The 23,417-nt window shown below is 41.7% G+C and overlaps 3 protein-coding genes across 8 annotated transcripts; 1 reads left to right on the forward strand and 2 right to left on the reverse strand.

Moving 5' to 3' along the window:
• Positions 1–57: 57 nt before the first annotated feature.
• Positions 58–10,580, reverse strand: ZDHHC16 (zinc finger DHHC-type palmitoyltransferase 16). 4 transcript variants are annotated; one of them, XM_063307018.1, is made up of 11 exons: positions 10,479–10,580; positions 7,656–7,908; positions 7,136–7,330; positions 6,582–6,673; positions 3,193–3,221; positions 2,729–2,862; positions 2,542–2,589; positions 1,924–2,009; positions 1,607–1,730; positions 873–943; positions 58–658 (listed from the first exon to the last, which is right to left on the reverse strand). In XM_063307018.1, the coding sequence occupies exons 2-11, from the start codon at positions 7,890–7,892 to the stop codon at positions 544–546; spliced, it is 1,131 nt and encodes a 376-aa protein (XP_063163088.1). In that variant the 5' UTR covers positions 7,893–7,908; positions 10,479–10,580; the 3' UTR covers positions 58–543. The 4 variants fall into 4 exon arrangements, with proteins under 4 accessions (XP_063163088.1, XP_063163090.1, XP_063163089.1 ...); XM_063307020.1 differs by lacking the exon at positions 10,479–10,580 and adding an exon at positions 9,881–9,953; XM_063307019.1 differs by lacking the exon at positions 10,479–10,580 and adding an exon at positions 8,218–8,573.
• A 75-nt stretch (positions 10,581–10,655) lies between these two features.
• Positions 10,656–16,025, forward strand: EXOSC1 (exosome component 1). Of its 3 annotated transcripts, none has more exons than XM_063307023.1 (8): positions 10,656–10,869; positions 12,946–13,061; positions 13,260–13,334; positions 13,886–13,974; positions 14,278–14,311; positions 15,119–15,169; positions 15,248–15,332; positions 15,697–16,025. In XM_063307023.1, exons 1-8 carry the CDS (start codon positions 10,842–10,844, stop codon positions 15,801–15,803), a joined length of 585 nt encoding a protein of 194 aa, XP_063163093.1. In that variant the 5' UTR covers positions 10,656–10,841; the 3' UTR covers positions 15,804–16,025. The 3 variants fall into 3 exon arrangements, with proteins under 3 accessions (XP_063163093.1, XP_063163094.1, XP_063163095.1); XM_063307024.1 differs by having other exon boundaries at positions 14,281–14,311; XM_063307025.1 differs by lacking the exon at positions 13,260–13,334.
• Positions 16,026–17,234: 1,209 nt separating this feature from the next.
• On the reverse strand, positions 17,235–22,450 carry PGAM1 (phosphoglycerate mutase 1). The gene is made up of 4 exons (XM_063307022.1): positions 22,207–22,450; positions 19,473–19,747; positions 18,296–18,476; positions 17,235–18,143 (listed from the first exon to the last, which is right to left on the reverse strand). The coding sequence occupies exons 1-4, from the start codon at positions 22,442–22,444 to the stop codon at positions 17,974–17,976; spliced, it is 864 nt and encodes a 287-aa protein (XP_063163092.1). The 5' UTR covers positions 22,445–22,450; the 3' UTR covers positions 17,235–17,973.
• Positions 22,451–23,417: the final 967 nt, after the last annotated feature.

The raw sequence follows: 23,417 nt of genomic DNA on the forward strand, positions 1-23,417 counted from the left end.
ACATGTTGCTTAGTGTCCACTACTGCTTGCCATTTGAAATAACTACTGAATCAGAAGTCAGCATTAAAAGTAAAGAATTACTATTTTTTTAATACAATCTGTTCATGTAAGTTTTGAATCACCAGTTTGTATTCAAATCTCTTCCCTGCCCTTTTTCCCACTGAAGAGGAGATGAGTTTTTATATATATTTATTGTTATGGTAAAAAAAATCCCTGGGTCCTTACAGGAAGAGCAACAGGCCTAATATGCCAGTTAACTTCCATGGGCTGGGGAACTGCTACTTGCCTGCCCCTCCTCAAAACTGACAATACTTTGCTCTAGCCCCACTAGACGATGTGCAAACCAAAACAGGCATGGGCAATAGACCCCGGCTGCCACTGGAGGTTCCCCAGTCTCCTGCTGGATGAGCAGTTCATTGCAGATGTGCCACTGTGGTATTAGGCTGCCAGTTTAGGGACTGTATTTTTTGTTACGCTTCCCAATGGAAGGAGCCTGTGGTTTCAAGTCTTCCACCAGCTGGTACACTCTGCTCTTCATCCAACTCAGATTGCCAGAAGAGGAGTCTTCTGTTGAGCAACACAGGGAGGAGTGTCCCAACTCAGGCCAGATCCATAAGGGGGATGTGTGGAAGGTAGTAGAACTCGAGTGATCCAGTGTCTAGGAGAAAGAGCAGGGCTTCAGTAAGAGATAGGAAGACATGCAAGTCTGTTTCAATACTGCTTCCACTAGCATTTTCTAATTACCAGGCATTTAGAGAATGCCCACGTTGTTATGAATCTAAACTAAGTAGTTCCAGTTATGCTGATAATTTGCTTCATCAGTGGGAACAACCATCCTATTCTAATAAACATAATACATTCACATTGGTTACCTCTGTCTCTCGACACCCAGGAAAACCTTCCAGTTGCCCAATGGACCAAAGCTGTATGGATTTCGAAACATCTAGAGCCGAGGGAAAAAGGGAATGAAATTCTATTCAGTTATTTTGATTCTAACTTGTGTGTTCTTACTTTCTCTGTAGAGGAGAAAAGGTTTGAGTGTATCTCAGTATGATCTGCAAGGATCTCCAGATATTTTAACAATAACAAAACTGCATACAAAGCAGCTTTAAACTATACAATAAAGAAAGCTCATGGTAATCAGCACTGAATTTTTGTGCTAAAAGCTTCACTTTAGTAATATAAAATAATCTTAGAACAGCTTTCTGCCCTCAAAATTCTTTGTATCTTGAACTGAGCTTTACTTGATGAATCCTAAGTTGCTAGTAAAAAAAGAAAAGAAGGGCCTGCTAGTTTGCCCATCCTACATAGCCCTGATAGGAGTGCCCATCAAAAACCACGGAAACAATTGAGGAAAAATCAGTTAAAGCCATTATCTTAGAGTAATGTGTATATAGAATTTTAATTGACTTACAGTAAAATAACCCAAATAAAATAGCATAAAATTTAAAGTTACACTGAACTGCCATGTAAACAATGACTTGTGTTCAGCAAATCTAAAAGGTTTGTAGGTTTAAAAGGCATTCTAGAAAGAACTCTCAGTCAAGGTTAAGTGGGTCTGTCCCATTTTCTTTTCCCCTTTTGAAGCTTCAGCCTCCCCCCTTACCTTGCCCTTTTTTTGCAGCCTCTTTTTTTCTTTGCGGTTGATGTGTCTTTCAATGCTGGTCTCGCCACGGGTGATGAGGACTGAGTGCCAGAGCATGAGGGCACCCAATGCCAAGGCTACTGAACTGAGGGAGCAGTTTAAAAAAAGGATGTCAAGCTGTGCTAAGAGGAATGCTTGTAAAGATACTGAGTGGTTCAGGGCTATGCCAGCTGGAATACTCCAAGTAAGAGTGACTTGGTAGCACTCTGAAAATTCCCTGAAGTGGCTTTCTTTTTCTTCCCTCCCAGCACTTTCCACCAAACAACTAGATCAGTTACCTGCAGAGGACCCAGGCATACACTATACTCTTGTGGAAAGCTCGCTGGCGGACGGAAAAGGTGGGTGGTGGTGTCTGAGAGTAAGTCTGCAAGTAAGAGCAGATGTTGCCACAACTAGAAGTAAGAATGCAGGAGAGAGAGAGAGAAAGCAGTGGCCCAGGCTGGAAGCTGCCAAGGGCTTTCAAGGACAAACATGGGATGGAAAGCACAGCAAGCAAGCCTGACACCTTTGTAAGACACGAGGCCCTTGACCATGAGACAGAGATGGGCAGAGCACTGGGACGGAGGACACATTTTCCTTACTCCCCATTAGCACTTATTTATTTATCAGATTTGTCACCGCCCATCTCCCCCCACCAGAAAGCACTTGTCTTTCAAAAGCAGCCAAAACATCTGGTTCTGGATATACAGTATTCCCTCCCTGTATAGGGGAAAAAATGCCAGCTGACTGGTGTTCCATAGCTCCCTTGTGAGGAAGGAGGGTGTCTGCCCAGGAAATTAAACCTGAACTGCTGTGATAGTCACTTCTGCAGAATCAGAAGGGAACTAAAGTGGCAAACTCCCATTGTATGCCCTGTCTTCTCTCTGACTTGAGCAGCTGATAAGCAGATACCCCACCTGATTGGCTGTCACGTGCAGTTTCTCCTTGTCAAGTAGTTTCATTCTCTATCGGATGGAAAAAAGGCCACCAGTTACCCACACTTAATTCTTCTTGGCCTATATGCACCCCTGCTGCATAGGGCAGCACCTCTACAAGTTTCAAGGCCTTTTCCCCCAGAGAAAAGAGGCTGCTCCCTGTGCTCACCTCAATGGCAGCATAAGCTTCCCAGAACATGTTCCAGCCACTGACACTGCTGTAGATGCAGCCCATGGTCATGAAAAGCATGAAGGAGAAGAAATAGCGATGATTGTAGTGTCCCACACAGTTGTTAAGCCATGCTGTCTCTTCAGGTTAAAGATCTCTATAAACTCCAGAGAGAAAGCCAACCCTCTTCCCATTGCAACAGAAGATAGCCAAGCCTACAAAAACTGCTCACACCTAATTCCCACAGCACTCTCTTGAACCTTCAACATGAACCACTTGTGTTAAAAAGAGAAGGCACCAGTCTCTTTCCTGATGGATGTTGTAAATCACTTGCTTTGGCCAATTATTTTCAAGAGGCTCCATTCTGTTTCTGGGAATAGAGTTATTCAGCTTTCTAGAACAAACAATCCACCTGAACCTGATCCATTACTCCTTAGTTCTATTACAGACCTGTAAAAGGATACGGCAGTGATGGTCCATCTTCAACACACACCTGCGAGAGGGAAATAGCATTAATTTTAATCAGATGGAGAAGGGGTTGCTGATAATGCAGTCTACATATTCCCCCTTAGTAGAGGCTTAATGGACCGTGAACATTAGTCCCCAGTCTTGGGAATAATAATAATTTATTAAATTTGTATGCTGCCTACTCTCAACAACTCTGGTTGGCTCACAACAATTGAACTGATAATAAAAACAATAAAAGATAAGATAAAAGATGGCAAGTGATGAAGTGAGGGGTCTCACTCTCCCTTGTTGAAGACCTGGGTGAAGAGCCAGGTCTTCATGGCTCTTCTAAACAACAGCAGATGGGTCATCCGGATCTCGGTGGGAACCTTGTTCCAGAGTGCAGGCACTGCTACAGAAAAGGCACACTTCTGGGGTCCTGAGAGATGACATTGTTTAATCGAAGGAACCTGGAATGTGCCAACCCTGCAGGATTGAATCATCTGGGCAGATGTTATGGGAGACAGGCAGTCCTGCAAGTAACAAGGCCCTGTGCCATGTAGGGCTTTATAGATAACAACCAGCACCTTAAATTGCACCCAGAAGCAAACTGACAACCAGTGCAGCTTACATATTATTAATAATACAGTATTATTAATTTTATTATTAATTTTATTTATTAATATTACAAAAGCTAATGTTATATCTGTGCCCAAAGGTAAGCCTGTGCGTACTCTAGAGGCACAAACACATATAAAAGGTATAACATTGTACTTCTGGTGGGGAACATGGCCGACTGAACAGCCTTGTCTGCAAGCTCCGTGGACTGAACTGACAACATGGGTGTTTTGGGGGGGGGGGCTCAGGCTTTTACCTGAAACCCAGAGCTTTTTCAGGAGTTAAGAAAAAGCTCAGAATCATCCCATTTCGTCCTCCAGAACATTGCCTTGCTGCCTGAAAATCGCAAACAGCAAAGACCTGGTAAGAGATGACGAGAGGTGGGGAAGCCATCATTTCCAACCCGTGTTTGTAGCCTTAAAGGGACATTAGGTCGAGCCTCCCCATTTCTAAATCACTCAATTTATTTTTTAAGTTTTCTTACCCTAAGAGAGGCTTTCTACTACAAGAAAAGTGGACTGTCTTGGTGCCTATCATTATTTCTGGATTACTTTCAAAAACTTTTTTTTTAGTCTTTGGCTTACTTCCTATCTAAATTTTAAGGAGGACTGAGAATAATTAAACATCTCCCCGTTATTATTTTTGTATTTAATTTGAACTACTCAACTTTTTCCTACAGGATGAACTCGCTGTTTTAAGTTTTCATTTTTCTGTTTACTTTCTGTAGCTGCTGGTTACATTTTTCCTTTGTCAATTTCACTTAATAACTTTCAAGCCTTTCATTAACTCATTAGCTCCTTAGTCAAGTATCCAAGGGGCACCATAATCTACTGCCTGAAATATGGGTGACCTTAAGGAAATCTTCTCAGAGCTTCGTTCTGGGCTTTGTAGTGATTCCAAACACATTTTTCATGACACTCACCAAGCTATTATGCAAGATATTCAGGATATTGCAGAAAAGATCACTTCTAAAATGTGTCAACTGGCTGAAGACATTCTGTGGGGGGAGGAAGAAGTTTATCAAGAGGGGGATTTTTTTTCCTGACAGTGAGAATGGACTCTTTGAAGAAATGCCAGGTGACAAACATACTTTGGTGAAGAAGGAGTTAAAGTCTGACTTGCAAGATACTGATGAGGCTGTTTTTCTTAAAGATTGTTTTGGGAACAAAGCTATGTTATATGGGAGGTTTTCTACTGAGGAGTTTGATTTTTTTTTTTAAGGGGGGCAGTTGGGCTGTTTAATTTTTTTATGAAAAATGCCTTATGCGTAATATGCAGACAAGTAAATGCTCTGGTATATTTCGATGTGGGATAAGAAATTAACATGTATTTCGATTGATATTAAGGCTTGATGATTCCATTTTTCTTTAATGACTTGAAGTTTGATCTTTTAAGATTTATAAGATACAAGAATAAGTGGTTTTAGGTTTAATAGGGTTAAGATTGTTACAGTATTATTAAGCATAAAAGTAGACAAGTTAAATGTTATAATTTGATTTTTATTATAGTGGCCAGAAATATATAGAATAGTAGTAGGAAGGAAATATCGAAATAAATGGGTTCCTTTGAGGGAGAGAAGTTGATTTAGAGGTTTATATATTTATTTTTCTTTATATATAAGGGGAAGGAGCAATTGTTTTTAGTGATTTTTATAATGTGTCTATAGAACGATTTAGAAATAATGTGATCTTGGTTAGATTTAGAGTAAGGGATTAATTATGGAAATTGTATATTCTTGTTGCAAGTCGGAAGTCATCTTGTAATTTCTTAAAAAATCATTTTCTGTTTTCTCTTTTTGTAGTTTTTATCTTTGCTTTAAACTCAATAAAATTCTTATAAAAAAATAAACGTACAGCATTAGCTGTTTGAGAATGCCAACTTTCATTTCTAAAAACTGAAAGCAAATGTCTGGTCTTTATTGCTTTAGGTGATAAAATTAAATCTTATTAATTTTGAAGACTGCTAAAAAAATCCAAATTCATCAGGAGGAAGAGAAGAAAGGATTTCCAGATTTTAAAGCTAGAGTCTACTCTTAATCCTAGCAGTAATAGAACTCATACAAAATTAGTATATAGGAATTTATCAGATTTGTGTAATTTTTTCTCCCTTACAAACAAACCTGCTTTATGGGTTTGCAAATTTCACTTTGGAAAAAAACTATAATCACACTCCTACATTTTATAACACAGCTGAAAAACAACATAGGGAGAATTAGACTTGCACTCAAGCACAACGGAACTGAAGGCCACAGCCTAAGCCAGTCAGCCCTGCTGTTCAGGAGGCAATTATGACATTAAAAAATGCCACCGTTAACACATGACTCCTACTTCAGAGAAACTTTGCACCATAAATATATGCATTGGGTGGAATGATTACATTTATTCACATTGTCATGTATTATTCTGAGTCAAGTATTTGAGCAGTTGGTTAAAATACAGCAAACAGGAATATACTGAAGGGGAACTGTGGAAATCAGAATGAAGACTAACAGATTCTTAAGAACTTCTGCTAGACAAGTATGTCTAATATTTCATGCTCACAGATTTGCAAAGTTAAGCAAACCTAGCTAGTAATTTTCAGAATTTGAGAAGAGGAAGCAAGAAATGAAGCTTGCAGAATCTCTTGTGGGAATGAATCCCAGATCAGCATGTGTCTTGCAACAAAAGAGGCCAGGAGTAGAGCTTTTCAAAGCATCTCAAATAGCAAGGATGAGAAAAAAAATAAATTACAGATGGCAGGAAGGATGAAAGAAATTATATACAGGTTTGAACCAATAATGATGGCTCACCTGTTGCAGATGCTACAGTGGTGGGTCCGGGCAGGTTTGGGAGCAATACATTTCCTGCAGATTGAGACAGCAGCAAGATCATTCTTTGGGTGCTGTGGGAAGGGAAAAGCAGCAGTCATTAAGCATGTGGAGCATTGCCTCTCAGCCTGTTGGCTAAAATCAATTGTAGGTGTTGCAAAGATGCTGCCTTTTCCTTCTAACCAAAAGATAACTGAATCAGAAGCTCTCTGGGGAATCAGCATGTGAACAACTCCATCTGGTTTTGGTCCATGACATTTTGTATTAAAATCACCAGTTGTGTTTCCACAATACGTTTACCCATGATTAACTGAGTCCAATGTTCTGAGTTTGCACAACACATTGAATCATAAACTAACCATATCGTTTGCATAATGCACTATACTGAAATGTGGTTGGCCGGAAGATGGTTCAGTAAGTTGTGTGAACCCAGGTAGAGAGAAAAAAGGTAGGAAACCACATTGAACAGCCCCGCTTATAAATCACAACACTAAAAAAAAAAAACTCAAACAGAAATATTAAAGCCTGTGTCCTACCTGTGGTGGATAACCAGGCTGAGTAGTGATAGCCATGTAGTAATGGAAGACAATCATGACAAGGTTCCAATGGCCATAGATAATGTGCCAGAAGATCCAGGCAATGGGGTAGGTCTGCAGAATGATCGGTAGGAGGCAAATGTACACTATGCCCACCACAGAACTGGTCAATGTAATCACCAGAGCCACAAACACCTGTTGAAGGGATAAGGGAATTTGAGCCAGCAAGACACTGTATTCCAAGTCATCCCTTTGAAAGAGAGGGCATGTGGTGGATATATTTCCTTATTAAGCCCTTCTTGTTTTCTGGGGAACTAAGAGATACAGTAGTTAACAGATTCTATGAAATACTAATGCCACGTCCTCCCGTATCTTCAGTGTTTTTTTAATTTCCTGGTTTTACTTAGCAGTTTGAAATAACTAGGCACGTAGCTTGAAAATCAGCTGTAACTCTATACATTAATACAGAAAGTATCTCTTCTTAAGGTCCCAATTCTGTTCTGTTTTTCTAAGTACTCACCACCCCAAACCAACGAGTGACATGATCCACTAGCCAGTATATGGGCTCAAAGAGGGCATCAAGAGCTGTGTCACCATCAGCAAAAGAGTTGTAAAACAGAGAGCGCAAACAGAGACACCCATATAGCCACAGTTGTTCCACTTGCTGGGTCAGCCAGAACCGGCGCCGCTGGCCTATCCGCAAACACTTCAGGAAGAGGCGCATGACAGCAGAGTACATCCGCCAGCGACTCTTCATCCTTGCTGCTCAGAACCTGGGAAGAAAGGAGGCAGTGTCAGCAAGTATTTGACAGGGGTCGGTCAGGAAAACTTTGGTACCAGACATTCAGATCAGTTCTCTGGGTACTGCTCCATCAGCATCTTATTAGGTAATGCATCACTCCAGGCATGTGAAGAGATCTTTGCAATCATGGTTAGCATTGTGGCTGGGGAGTCACTCTCACTTTGGATGTCTTCAGTGCAGCATTAATGGAAGAGTTATGCTCTCTTCCATCATACCAATGGGGATAATGACACAGTAATAAAGGATACCCCTTTGTGACTTTGCTGATGCTTCCGCTTACTTTCCCTGGCAGAACAGCACAATACCTTGTGTGACCACATGCATATTGCATTCAGAGTGCAGGAGGTGCCCAGATCTTGCTCCACAACTGCCCAAAGAGCACATCTTTCATAATTATGTTTGGGTTTCTTTTTCCCCTGAATAACTGCAGAGACGCAAGACAAAGGGAGAAAAAGGACTAACTCAAAGGAAGCCAAAAATATAGCAAATGGTGAGGACATTAGAGTAGATGGAACTGGCATGGTCTGAAATTCTAATCCAGGATTAGGCACCTCTCAGAGACATCAAACATCAATTCTCCATAATCTCTAGCCAATGCAAACATCATTTAGACTGATATGGGATAACTGGAATTTAGCCCAGCACCCTTGAATAGGATATACTGTATACAGCACTTTAAGATTAAAGACAAGTAATATAGCTAGGCAAAAAAATCAATGCTTTCATCCCTCATTCATGTTATTATCTCTATGGAATATTTTAGTGTATTTTGAACAGATAATCACTAATCCCTCTCAAATCTAGTCTCCTCCTTGGCATCTCTGCCTCACTTGGACCAATCATCCCACTTAGATGCCCACCGAGGAAAGCCAAATTATTAAAATATGACTTTTACCTGTTTGTAGAACTCCAGCATCAAGCTGCTGCTAATCAAACAGCAAGAAGGAACTTGAGCTGGATCAGCTCTGGAGAAAGCTGATCTTGGCCAATTAATATTAAGTGAGAAGGACTCTGGGAAGTCCTCTGTGGTAGCCAAAAGCATCCTAGTAAGGTGATGCTGTGACAGATCAAATTAATTTTTAGCCAATGTAAAATTAGACCTACAAGTTTCAGCCTAAAACTGCAGCAACTGGTTACTGGTTTTATGCCAACAAGATCTTAATGTCTCTCTCTTCTTCCAGTTATTTCAAAGAAGAGTTCTGGCATAGTCAATAGAAAGCATATTATTTGTTCTTAACCTTATCATTGCATATGGGCCTGGAATTCTTTCTTTGGTATTGAGGAATCATACTTCTGAAGTCTGATGGTGAATCACCAACGTGCAGGAGTGTGGTTTCCTGCTAAGTTCCAGAAGAAACAAAGCAAAAATGTGGAAGTCTTTAGGTCTGCAAAATCAACCTGAAAACTGCAAACAAAAAAATCTACTATCCTGAAAAATCCAAATCTGTCTGCTTGCATTACATCATTGCCTCAACTATTGTGGTCTCCCAACACGTTTAAATACAACAATGTCCCCCAGATTTTAAAAGGCTGTCTACCCCTTCTAAGGACACAGTATGACTGCACAGATTAAGCAGGGACAAAACTATGTAACAGTTTCTCACACAAAAATATTTCATGGGGAGTAAAGAATTATTTGAAATCCACTTCATACGGCAGTTGTGGAAACTGTAGTGGCACAATTCCTGTAGTAGTTTCTTCAGTGACATTAATCACTGTCCAAAGAATTATCCACTAAAAAAGCAATGTTGTCAGGTCAGGTAACTCTTATAGGACAAAATGCTTACATTAATTCATTTATGTCCCTCTGGGGGGAGATGGGGGGTAACAAAATTTGAATAATAAATAAAAATAAAATAAAATTAAGCACAAGAAGACACAGAATAAAATAATGTAAGCATATATATTTACTAGCACACTCAAGTATTTTGTCTGCTACTAACCAAATTAACACCAGCATACCCACGACATAGCAGAACCTGCGAAGAAGAGCCAATGCACCGCTTTCTAAGGGTTTAGTTCTTAACTCTTTGAAGCTGAGAAGGTGTGCTTGGGCTGTAGCTCCGCCTCTGTGCAAAGCTCAGCTACTTAGGCATTCGTATGACTCTGGCAACAAATATCGGAGTGGAGAAGGAGAAAGAAAAGAAGAATCGCATCAACTCAATGGAATCTTTGGGGAAGACCAAGGCTTAAGAAGTGGAAGCGCGTCTGCTTCGGCCAATCGTCCTTTTACAGATGCAAGAAAACAAAGCATCTAAAGAGGTCTTGCCAACGTGCATTTCAAGGAGAAAGCTAGGCAATTCTTTGGCCAGCGAAGGAGACCTCATCCCAGCTTCGTGTCACAGCAACAAGCAATATCAACGCAAACGCACGGAGGCTCCCAGAGACTTCAGCAAGAAGGCTAAGCCCTGAACAGCAATGCAGGAACTTCTGGAGGCGCCAGCCGGGGAAACCCAGACTCTTCCGAAGACAGGGGAAAGCCTGTCTATCAGTAGACATCACTGTGGAATCGGTTTCCTTCCAACTCTCCCCCCACCTTACCTGGAGTTGCCATTTTCTGGGCTCAGTCAATCCCACCCTACAGACCTCTCCTCGATTATTGCAGCCTTCTCAGCATCTTTTTTTCCTCCTCCTTATCCTCACTCGCACATGCGCGGCTACACGCTGGCAAAGCTAAATGAAACTACAATTCCCATCATTCACTGCGCTTCAGGGACTATTCTTTCCGCCGGCCTCCCAGTTACAGTTACTGTGCAGCATCCGTGACTGGGTCTGGGCTGGTGTTCAGAAGAACGCGTGCTTGAAGGAAGTCATGTGAGAGCGGAATCGCCCAATGAAGCGGCTCCTTCCAGCCTCCCGCGGGTAGGAGAAGGCCCTGACGCGAAGTCCTTCCCGTCGCCCGGCATGGCTCCTGCGCGCTACTGTGTTCCTGGTGGGTGACCGGGAGAGGGCGGGCTGGGAGCTGCTCTAAGAGGGTCCGTTCCTCGGTTGCGCGCGAATTTCCTGGGCCTGGTTCCCAGGAGTCTTGTGGGTGAAATGTCTGGCATTTGGTTCAGTTCTAGGGCAAGAATATGCTGAATTTGGAGGCCCTCGGGGGTCTTTGTGCGTTGTGTTTGTAGGAAACGGATGACCGTGACCATGGGGGATGCTCGCCGTCGGAATCGGTTTTAGTTCGTAGAATGTAGAAGGGATCTGATAGGTCATCCAGACCAACCCTCTATTCGGTGCAGGAATCCCCTACTTTCCCCATTAGCCGTTCAGCCCTGTCTGAAAATCTAGCGAAGGGACCCATCACGGTTCCAGGCAGAATAACGACTGAACAACCACCACCATCTGATATTCCAGCAGCCTGTCTCCTGTCCAGTGGTTTAGTTAGATGCTTCAGGAAAGCTCTCAACCAGAGCATGATTAATTGTTCCATGGTATTCAGTCACATACTGCCTCGATCCTGAGGTCCTTTTAAGATTTTGGTAGTTAATCCTCCACAATTTTTTCTAATTTCACTTTAAATCCCTCAATATGATGTCCACAAATACATCTTGCAGTAGTGAATTCTTTAATTATGCATCATGAAGTAAAAACAATTTTGTGTACTCTACTTGGATTTTCAGAAAACCTTTGATAGTTCTACTTCAAAGGCTCGTGAGTAAATTTAGCAGTCATGGAATAAGAGGACCTATTCCTTTATGGATTGCTAATTGATTAAAAAAATCAAAAGCAGAAACTAGGAATAAGTGGGCACTTTTTCTGTGGAGGGAAGTAAGAAGTGAGGTTCTTCAAGATTCTGTGCTGGGAGCAGTGCTTTTAAACTTGTCCATTAAATGGACAAGCATAAGTATTGAACTGGCCGAGTTTACAGATGATACTAAAATATTCAGGATAGTCAAAACCAAAAGTGATTATGAGGAGCTCCAGAAGAATCTATTTAATATGGGTGAATACTTGATCAAGTATGGTTCAATTTAAATTAATGTAAATGATGCACTTTGGGGCAAAAAATCATAACTATACATATACATGAATGAAATCCCAGTTGACACTGGTCTTGAAATCATAGTGGATAACTCAGTGAAGATATCAACTCTTTGTGTGGCAGCTGTGAAAAGGTAAATATGCTAGGGATCATTAGGAACCAGACTGAAAATAAAACTGGCAAATTGTAATGCTGATAGGCAAGTCTTTGGTATGCATCTATAATACTGTGTATAGCTCTGGTTGATACCTCTGGGGAAAAAGATATAAACGAGCTGGGAAAAGTGTAGAAAGGGGCTGCCAAAACAAATAGAGTAATCAAACATCTTCCCTATGAAAAAAAACTAGAACATTTAGGACTCTTTACTCTGGAAAAAGGACACTTGAGTGGGAACTTGATTAAGATGTACAAAATCATGCATACCATGGAGAAAGTAGAAAAGCAAAAGTTTCTCTGTGCCTCAGAATATTAGGATCAGGGCCATCCAATGAAGCTGATTGGAAAGAGATTTAGAACTGACAGAAGGAAGCACTTCTTTATACAGTGCAAAATTAATTTGTGGAATTAATTACTACAGGATGTGGCAATAATCATTTATTTGAATGTTTTAAAAGGGGGTTAGATAACTTCATAGATGACGTTAATCAAAGGTTTCCAGTCTTGAGATGTATTGTTACCTCCAGACTAGGGACTATATGCCTCCTAGCTGTAGGGAAGCAACAGCAGGAGAAGGGTATTTTCTGCTTCAGAGCACTTCAGAAATTTCTGCTTGGCCACTGTGAGAAACAAAGTGCTGGATTAAGATAAGCCTTGGCCTGATCCAGTTGGGCTATTCTTGGGTTATTTTTTCTTTACTCATTTCTTCTATCCATCTACAGTATCTATCTGTCTCACACACAGATTCATGCACTTGTGTGACAGGAAGTAATTTCTAGTGAGAAGCTATGTGAGAGCAATCCAGCACGAGTATTTAGAACTTGGGCAGATGTGGCAGTGGGAAAATAAGCTGTTTTTGGCTTGTGTTGTATGTCACAGGAGAGCGACTCTGCAGTTTAGAGGAAGGAACCCCTGGGAATGGCACCTACACACGCCATGGTTCTATCTTTGCCTCTCTGGCTGGTTGTTTCATGAAGAAAAGCGAGAATGGCATGGTGAGACTCAAGCATTTCTACCCAGCTGTGTGTGTTGTGGGTGACAGTGGGAGGGGTAATGAAAAGGATTGCATGTGCTGAATGACATGACATACTGGCAATCCAGAAGGGGTTTGAGTCTAACTTATCTCCTGGTGGTAGCTCAATACTCTGAAACAATGCATGTGTGAATCATGCCAGTTTTGCACTTCCCTACAGCTCCCAGTAATCTCCGTGATAAGAGATGTGGAATCTCAGCTACTGCCTGATGTGGGAGCCACAGTGACATGCAAGGTAGCCTCAACAGCTCTAGCTAGTAATTTCATTGTGTTATTGTTAATTCAGCTATTAGTGTCACGAAAATAAAAGGTAGTACATATGGACGGAATGCTATACTTACCAATAAGTGGAGACTACGGGGTTTTTTTCTCCGGCAGATAATTCATCTTTAAAATTGGATGGTCATGTTAGATTTGCTAACAATATGATAAATGAAACAAATTAGGTTTTTGTCTAATCATCCCCTTGTGTTGGTTAAATTTAGGATAATTTTCCTTTCAGTAAATATGAATATGTAAAACCTAGATCACAACTATCATCACTGTATATTGCCAGTGTTGTTGTCTGCATTTGCTTTTACTTATGGTTTTTAGTTGCTTAGTCCCTGCATTCATTCTCTAGCAGGCCCAGCATGATGTTGCAGAAAGAAAAAGGCTTGCATATTCCACCTTGGAAATTAGCTTGGATATTTCACCATGTAGAACTGACAGTATTATCATTTAAAATCCTGAAGTTATAAGATCATTGCTGAAAGTTGCTTTTTCTCTTCTTCCTTCTCCCTCCAGGTTTGCAGCATTAATTCTCGTTTTGCCAAGGTGCACATTTTATATGTTGGTTCTACACCGTTAAAATCCCCATTTCGTGGAACAATACGGTATGAAGAAATCTTGGTTGAGGGCATCCTTTGAAGGTGGCATTAGTGGTGAGAGAGCAAGCCAACTACAGTATGTTAATACTCCGTCTTATTCTCATCATTGATATTTGAGTGATAATGAGAATTAAGGAGTTGGTATTGTTGGTTCTAAAAGTCTGCAGGCTATGTATAATCTTCATATAAATTAGCTAACTTCTTTCTAAATTACACTACTCATAATACAGTCGCTTGTCCTATAAGACTGTCGTAGAGGGGAGAGAAGAAAATGGCAAAATTAAGATTTCATCTTCTCTTCTATTATAGCAGAGAAGATATCCGAGCTACAGAGAAAGACAAGGTCAGTGGGCTTTATATTTGGTTATATCAAATGAGGAAAATATGGTAAAGAAGCATTTTTCCCCCTGACATTCGTGCTATGAACGTATAGATATGTTCAATCATTTTATTCCACATCTATTGGTATAATTTTCTGGTGATAGCTAAAAACTTGTTAGAAACAAAAATTAATGTAGTCACGTATTTGGGACAGTGGCTTGATTCCCAGGATAAGAATACAGGTGGTCCTTGGTTAAGGATCTTGTTCAGCGATCTTTCAAACTTACCATGGCACAGAACGAGTGGTATTTAAGACTGGTTCTCAAAGTTCCGGCCATTGCAGCACCTCCGTGGTCATGTGATCATGATCCGGGTGCTCGGCAACCGGTCTGGATTTCTGACCATTGCAGCATGCCGCGGTGACGTGATCACAATTTGCAACCTTTCCTGTTGGCTTCCTACAAAGTCAATGGGGAAGCTGGTTGGAAGTTGGGATCACGTGAGGTCCTCACTTAACGACCCACAGTGATTTGCTTAATGATGATAACCGGGACTGCTGGGAATGCCGCCACTAAGGGGCGTGGTCATGTGACATCATGCTTTACGACCACATTGCTTAGCAACAGAAATTAGTCTCAGTTCCAGTAATTAAGCGAGTACTACCTGTATCTTAGTTCAAAATTTTAAAAAATGTCATGGATATTTCAAAGCTTTCTTTATCCAAACTGGCCTTGCTTCATTGCTCTATTTGCCAGAGGATGTGTCCCTTGAAATTGTCCTAGCATTTTAACATTCCCTTTCTCTTTCCCCCTACTTCACATGCTGATAGGTAGAGGTTTACAAGAGTTTCCGTCCAGGAGATATTGTTTTGGCCAAAGTTGTATCCTTTTTCTGTTGTTGCCCTTATGCCTAAATTTGTGATTTTCTGTGAACATTTTCCCTTAACCAGTGGAACTAGATCTCTTTAGGGGATGTACAATCCAATTACTTGCTGACCACAGCAGAAAATGAGCTGGGGGTAGTGGTGGCTCATAGTGAAGCAGGTAAGAACAATTATATTCTAAGTTGAAAAACCATAGCTGAAATGTACACACTGGAACCTTCTAAGCTTCCACCCCTTGCAGGTGTGATTTTGTAGGAAACATGTACACCATTAACATCACTATATCTAAATGGGAAGATCTAGAATAATATCCAGTCCATGCAAATAGCAGCTATTCTTCAGTTTTAAGGTAAAAACCATGCATCATATGGGGGAGTCTTTTTGAACTGGAATAACTGAATTTAAAGATGAGCAGGTGGTGACAACAGCAGAAATTAATTGCAGGGAATTTTCATAAGTGGAGGAGTCTTTTTTTCCCCAAGAGGCTGTGTCTGTATAAATATTGACTTCCTTTTTGATCTCAGGGGTACAGATGGTGCCAATCAGCTGGTGTGAAATGCAGTGTCCCAGTACACACGGCAAGGAGCTGCGCAAAGTAGCCCGAGTTCAGCCTCAATTTCTGCAGACATAGTGAATGACGCATGCACCAAGACACACGACTGGTACCAGAAAAGATTAATCCTAGGAAAAGAACGAGAGGAACTTGAAAGCAGCTTTTTCTGCTGTGACTTCAAGATCGTAGCAGAGCTTTTTGGTGCAGGACATCATGATTAGAGCCTTTTATTTTCAATTTTGCATCCTAATTTTGTTGTTTTGTAAATCAGTAAACTTTCCACTCTGATTTCTACCTTCAGCTGAAGTGGCTAAACTCTGCTTTGGAAAAGCAAAAAACCAAAACCAAAACCCATAAAAGGCACCTGCCTGCATTTTCCTTTGTAAATTACAAGACATTGGCCTGTACAGGAAGTAAGCCTAAATCAATATCCATCTATTTCTCTTGAAATACACATTAATTGAAAGTCCTTTTGAACCTCAGTTGCCACAACGACACAGAGACACGATGACAACTTCCTGCCAATCCACTGAAGTAGCTTGTACTGTGGCACCCAGCCACCCTCTGGCATATAAAATTATGCAACCATGGATCTCTTGACAGTACATGATAGTGAGATGTGCAAAGTCCCAATAATGCACAATGCAGCATCCTTCTGGTGCTCAAGCTTTGGAATAGCTTCTAGAGGTGAAAGCAAAACACACATGCTTATTTGAGCATGATTCTTTTTCAATAAAGTCCCACATCAAAAATGCTTTATTCCACCTATCTATGTCCTTGTATTTCCTGTACACATCCTATCTTATTTTTGATATCACTGTGGCTATCTGGGGTGCACAATGTTTTTCAGCCTAAGTGTTGTATATAGCCCTGAAGTAGCATGTCAGGGGCCACACAAATGATGGGCTTCCCCCCAAATATTTATCCCTCACCAATCAACTTGGGAAATCCAGAGTTCGTTCTCTCTGCTTATCTGGCAAATTTTTTTCTTGTAGATTTTAATAGTTCTTTTCTTGCCTTTCATGTTCAGCTATTCTTTTCCTTGCTTCACCTCCATCCAGTTGCCCCCTTTTCTCTTTCCAATGCAGCTACCTATTCATCCAGACTTCCTTCCTTTTTTGTTCCTGCTAGAAGGCAGTATGAGAATGCATAGATGTAATACCACGTTTCTATGTGTTAAGCGTATATGAAAAGAATGGTTGGAAAATGGAGATAGGGATAATTTTATGTGGTACTTTATTTTATAGAAAAGGACTTTTAATCAGTAATGATTCAATTACTTGTTTTTATCCTGGTCCTGCCTTTTGGGGGTGTGGTTTCTGACAGGTATATATAGTTATGCATATGTACCCTTATGTTTGAGTCTCACACACACAAACACACATATGGGGAGGAGATTGGTTTCACCTAAAATTGGCAACCCGGGTGATGTTCTTCTTCACTGGAATAGTTCCAGATTTCTTAATACTGTTAATAAGCCTCTCTTACAAGTAACACAGACACAGCAGCTATTGCACATAATTCCTTTATTTTACTGAGACTAGGGCAGATTCAGCCATTGTACAGTGAAGTGAGCTCTAGTGTAAATCTGCCAACTATGAGGCAGGGACACCACACAAGACGATGGGGTAGAAAAGCAACATGTGCTGAGACACAGTATCTGGGCTTACTGGCACTGTACGCAGTCATTGGGTCATAGGTGGAAATTCCAGAGTGGGAGCTATTCCTTTCTTCTAGTCTCGCCCTTCCTTCCTAGTGTTCAGAAGGCAATGAAATAAGAATTGGCTTTTGGTACCCAACACACAATCAGACTATAGGTCCAAACACAGCTTAAAAATGTTCAAGTGGAGTGGGGTGCTGCTTCTACAAAATTAAAGAAAAAGAACTCAGGAAAAATAAGCAGTCCTTGCAACCATCCTGAATGGCAAAACCAAATGAAGTAATACTTGACTAACTGGAGGTCTCACGTGAAATGAAAGCAGCAGAGACTCTCTTGCAAAAACTTTGGCCGCCCCTTCAGTTCAGCAGCACTGAATTTCATTGCTCTGGGATTTGTTTCTGTCAGTAACCCTGCTGATCTATGATCCACACTTCTAAAATATCTAACAAGGTCCTGCTGGAGAAACATGAATGTGGAAGGATAAGCCATGGCCCCATCAGCTTCACCATCTCTGGCTCTTCAGCCCAGTCCCTTGAGGCATGTGCTGGGAAGGGGAAGGAGGGGTTATGCTGATTACTTTGCCTGCCCTCACTTCTTGACTTTGCCCTGAGCTGCCACAGCTTCCATAGCTTTGCGGACAGTCTCCTCGTCTCCCAGGAATTGCATAGGCTTGACAGGCTTCAAATTTTTGTCCAGCTCATAGACTATTGGTATTCCAGTGGGCAGATTGAGTTCCATGATTGCTGCCTCAGACATTCCTGCAAAGAGTAAGGTATGAATCATGTAAGAAGCTTGACTATATTACTCCATTCAGGACCTATTACCGGAGAACTTTGGTTCAACCAACTTGTTTTTAGATTGGGCCAGGCTTAATCTGCTTTTGTTCCTAAGTTACAAGCAGAATACTCACCTTCTAGATGTTTCACAATGCCCCGGAGACTGTTACCATGGGCAGCAATGAGCACTCGCTTGCCTTCCTTGATCTGAGGAACAATTTCTTCATTCCAGAATGGCAGCGCCCGGGCAATGGTGTCTTTCAAACTCTCACATGTAGGGAGCTGATCTTCAGTGAGGTCAGCATAGCGGCGATCCTGGGGAAGGAAAGGCAGCAGTAACTTAATATCACAGATTGACTTGCTATGTTATAGACTATGTTCATTTCAAAAAATGCTGTAGAAAAATTAGATCTGAAACTACCTGCTCACTTGACACCATACAGTAGGCACTTCAGAGCTCATATAGGCTGCTGTAATTTTTTTTTTTCCTGTAATCCCTGCTCAGTGACCTTTTTATATCAGTGGTACTATAACTTAAAAATTATTGCTAGGCAATAAATAATACATTGTTAAGGGTATCTAATGAAGTTGTGTAACGCTAAATAAAGCTTTGATTTTTACCATCTTGAACCACTGAAAAATTACCTTCAGTATCATTCACTCATTATTAGATCCATACCCAAATTTACTTATCTGGGTTGGTTGCCTCTTTAGCAACCCTGTTTGCAATTTAATTGTACTATGTAGCTCTCTGGTGATCTAGTCTTTAAATATTTAAAATAGTGTCCTATGTTAATTATATTATCACAGTACATGCAAAACCTACTACAGTTTAAGAACACATGTGGTTGGTGCTCTAGCTATTTCTTAATTCATTAACAAACATTGCATAGGTAGAAAATTCCAGCCAGTTTAAGAATAGCCTTGACTGTTCCCACCCATAGAATATAAACATCCATGAAAAGACCAGTGTCAATGATTAATTGCATGAAAGCAATCTGTCTTCTAAAATTCTGTTCAAAACGCACAGCAATATAATCACATCCCATAGAAACCTAGGAAAAAGGCTAAAGATATGGCTGCTGAAAACAGCGGGCTGGTGACATTACTATATGAGTAGGGGTCAAATGAGATAAAAAAGAACTACAGTGAATCCATTGGGCTGAAAATCAGCAAAGCAAGAGGGCAAATTGAAGTCATACTGTAATTATATCCTAATCACAGGGTTCCTCAGCATGACAATTACTTTAAAATAATCCTCTCCACTCGCAAAGCAACAGCTAACTCCATCAGATTAACACTCCATCTTACCTTGCTAATGGTATTGTAGAAAGGGTGATCAGGCTCCATTGGCGGTGGAGGGATATCATAGGAACGCCTCCATATCTTGACCTGGGCCTCCCCGTGTTTAGCAGCTGTCTCAGCCTTGTTAAGGCCTGTTAGGCCACCATAATGCCTTTCATTGAGACGCCAGGTCCTCACTACTGGCACCCACATTTGATCAAGGATATCCAGCACAGTCCAGAGGGTACGGATGGCCCTCTTCTGCACAGATGTGAAGCAGATATCAAACTCATATTTAGCATCTGGAAGAGCCCAGAAAATATAATGCTTATTTAATAGTTCTGTGGCTTGCTGTATCTCAAATGCTCAGTAACACATTTGCCTTTACAGCAATTATAGCTGACACATAAAGCTAATCCACCCTGACTCGTCTAATCTGTTGTTCTGAAGCACCCTCAACATTGTAAAATAGCATATTAGAATGGAAACCCTATATTCACATTTGTCCATTAAAGATTTGCTATTATATGTAAAATAAGCAGCAGTACTGACAAAATATCGCTATGCAGCAGACAGATGGGCCCAGGAGGTAGAAGATTAAAACATCCCCTTTCAGAAACCCTCTTGGTCTTCATGCCCTAGTTCCTGCCTCCACCTATCTTCCAGAGGGCACCCATCTGACATCCTCCACCTAGCCCTCGATTGTGATAGAAAGGTTCTCACAACCTATACTGCCCTTCCAGCAAAGAAAAAGTAAAAAATTATAATTAATAAAGTAATTGTTATAGTGCCCCTTCTGACCATATAGCATTAAAGGGACTAAACTTTCCCTGTATGAACATAAAATAATCTTACAAGTGAATAAAAAGTTCTCAGAGAACAAGATGATGCTAGTGCTCTATAATTAATTATCTTGGGAGAGAAACGGCTTTAACAGCATTTATCAGGTCTTCATAATCACCTTATGCTCCCTTGTTTCCTATTGCTCCAGTGTGCAAAAAAGGTAAGAGGGTTGTGCAATAATGCAAACTAATGCCATGATGGAGAAAGCAGCAGTTGTGCAACACAGAAAAGTGAATGAGGACATACAGGCATGGACAATGATACATGCCAGAATCTCCTAATGAAAGGTGGAATTTTAAAAGAAAAACTTAATTTATAAAACATGCACACACGAATGACACTAAAATTGTTGAATGAAAGGAATTTAACTTAGAACTTTTTATTTCTTGGATACTACAACACTGAATTCAAGTTATCTTGTTTTAGATAGCATTCCCAGGAAAAGGCCAAACTTACTATTCAATTTACATTCTGTTCAGATGAGCTCTCAAGCCAGTCAACAAAATTAAAAGTATAATGGGTTAAAACATGAATATTAAAATTAAAAACTGGCTACAGATTTTATAACTGGCTGGACAGAGATCAAATGGAACTTCTGAGGAATTCCACAGTTGTGGATAATGCAGAAGGTTCTCTTCAGCCTCTGAGGACTCAGGTTCACTTTCAGGCATTAAGGTAAATTAAAGAGCAGGATTGCAGAGGTGCCCATGCTGGGCCTTAACTGTTTCCTGGATCTCCCCCCACTTCCTGCATTGGGCACAAGCTCTCCTTTCTCTTGTTGCAGCACTGAATGACTCAGCTCCTGCTACGTTTCCCTAACAAAGTATCACCCAATTGCCAATATAGCAAACAAAATGTAGGGAGGTCTTATAGAGCTGCTTCTGAATCCAGACTGTCTCCTGTCTCCTATTAGGTTATTGCTGGATGCTTGCCTTGGGAGCAGCTAAGGCATCATGGAGTGCCCTCATGGAAAGATGGAAAAATGACTAATCCAAGGTGACTGTCAAGCATGCACAGCTTGCAAGGGAGAAAGACTCTTAAAAAGAGGCAGCTGCCACCTACTCAAACCGTCCCTTTTTTAATGCAGAACACGGTATTTTTATAATCAAGATGGTTTGTTCTATTATCCTGCAGTCCAGGAAGCCATAGTAAAAACACAAAAGAGCTCGATAGCATGCTTGGCAAAGGGTTTGCCGGAATTAAGGGGTAGCAGGCATTAAACGCTGAAAGAAGTATCGGGGTTCCGGCCGCTATGGGACTCCTCCCTTTAGCCTCTGGCGGGAAGGAGAGTATCGTGTTTCGCCGCGGAGAGGGATGAGTCTGATTGCACGTGCCCAGACAAAACCTCGCTCTTTGTCCACTAAGCGAGTTCACGCGGTCACGACAGAAAATGCGGGTGCCTCAGAAACGTTTTCTCTAAAACGCCAAACCCAAGCCACTTCGGCCTTTCATTGCTCACTCTTAACATAAAATAGGGAGCTTCTTTGCATCACGGAGCCTGTATCCGCCAATTTTACGCAAAAACCTAACCGCACTGAATTCAATGATACTTCTGGGGGACACACGGACAGGAGCTATTAATTACCCTCCAAGGAGTGAGCTTTGCCCGAGACATTAAACCCCGTGGAGAGTGGATAAAAAAAAAATCCACACCAGATGGTTAAAGTCGAATAAAAGAATTCTCCATCCCACAATTTCAGCACCGTTAATTACAGACTACATTTATGGCCCATATAATTCGTCCTCCTAAAACCATCCTATATGCCCCTACAAATTTTAGGGTAATCAGTCCCCCCACCCCACCCGCCCCAATTTTCTCGGAGTGAGTACTGTTCAGCGGCGGCTGCAGCCGTTTCACAAGCGAGCATCAACCTCTGCATCGCTCCCTCCATCTGCCCGCTTCCTCCCTCATCTTCACCTCTCAGCGCCTCGCCGCCGCGCCGCGCTTCTTCCTGCCCCGCTGGGCTCAGATCCGCATCATACCAGCCACTGAACCGATTCTCGAGGTTCCAGGTGCTCTCCCCGTGCCGAACCAACACAAGCCTGTACGCAGCCGCCATACTCCGAACCGAAGGGACTGAACCGAAGCAACGCAGGCAAACTAAGGGCTCTCTTTCACTTCCCCAACCAAGGAGACTCCACCGGCCAGGGCGCATGCGCTGAGAGAAGAGCCGCCTACCCCTGGAGAACGCAGGCGTTCCCGTAGCCTTCCGATCTGCAGACTCGCGGAGGCTACGCAGATTCCGGGTTAATTTGGGTGACGTGCACCTTGGGCGGCGGTGGGAAGAAGGCTAGTTTGTATGTTAAATTTCCTCTAGATGCAGTGCGTATAGCCTAAAGAGCCAATTTAGCGCGTCCATCACCGGTAACGGTATTCTCTTTCGTCTTCCTGCAATTAATAAAAGCAAAACTCAGACAAATGCAAGGGTTCATTATATTTCATTCCGTTTTCTGTGACAACTGTAATTTAAAAAAAGATAAAAATGCAATGAAGTGTAAAGCTGCATGCAGACTGATCATTGGTTTTTCCCTGAGTAGATCTAAAGACTCCGCAAAGGATCGTTACCTTGTCGTGGTGCTGGAGCTTGAGCACCTCAATGATGCCATGAGCTAAACCGTGAAGGGCCACCCAAGACGGGAAGGTCATGACAGAGAGGTCAGACTAAATGCGATCCCTGGGGAAGGTAATGGCAACCCACCCCAGTATTCTTGCCGTGAAAACTAAATGGATCAGTACAACCAGAGATATGTCGGTATACCATCGGAAGATGAGACCCCCAGGTCGGAAGATGGTCAAAATGCTACTGGGGAGGAACAGAGGATGAGCTCAACTAGCCCCAGTCGTGATGACGCAGCTAGCTCAAAGCCGAAAGGACGGTTAGCGGCCGACGGTGCTGGTGGTGAACGGCGAATCCGATGTTCTAAGGATCAACACACCATTGGAACCTGGAATGTAAGATCTATGAGCCAGGGCAAATTGGATGTAGTTATTGGTGAGATGTCAAGATTAAAGATAGACATTCTGGGCGTCAGTGAACTGAAATGGACTGGAATGGGCCACTTCACATCAAATGACCACCAGATCTACTACTGTGGACAAGAGGACCACAGAAGAAATGGAGTAGCCTT

Source organism: Candoia aspera, chromosome 6, assembly GCF_035149785.1.
Source record: "Candoia aspera isolate rCanAsp1 chromosome 6, rCanAsp1.hap2, whole genome shotgun sequence".
NCBI lineage: Eukaryota > Metazoa > Chordata > Lepidosauria > Squamata > Boidae > Candoia > Candoia aspera.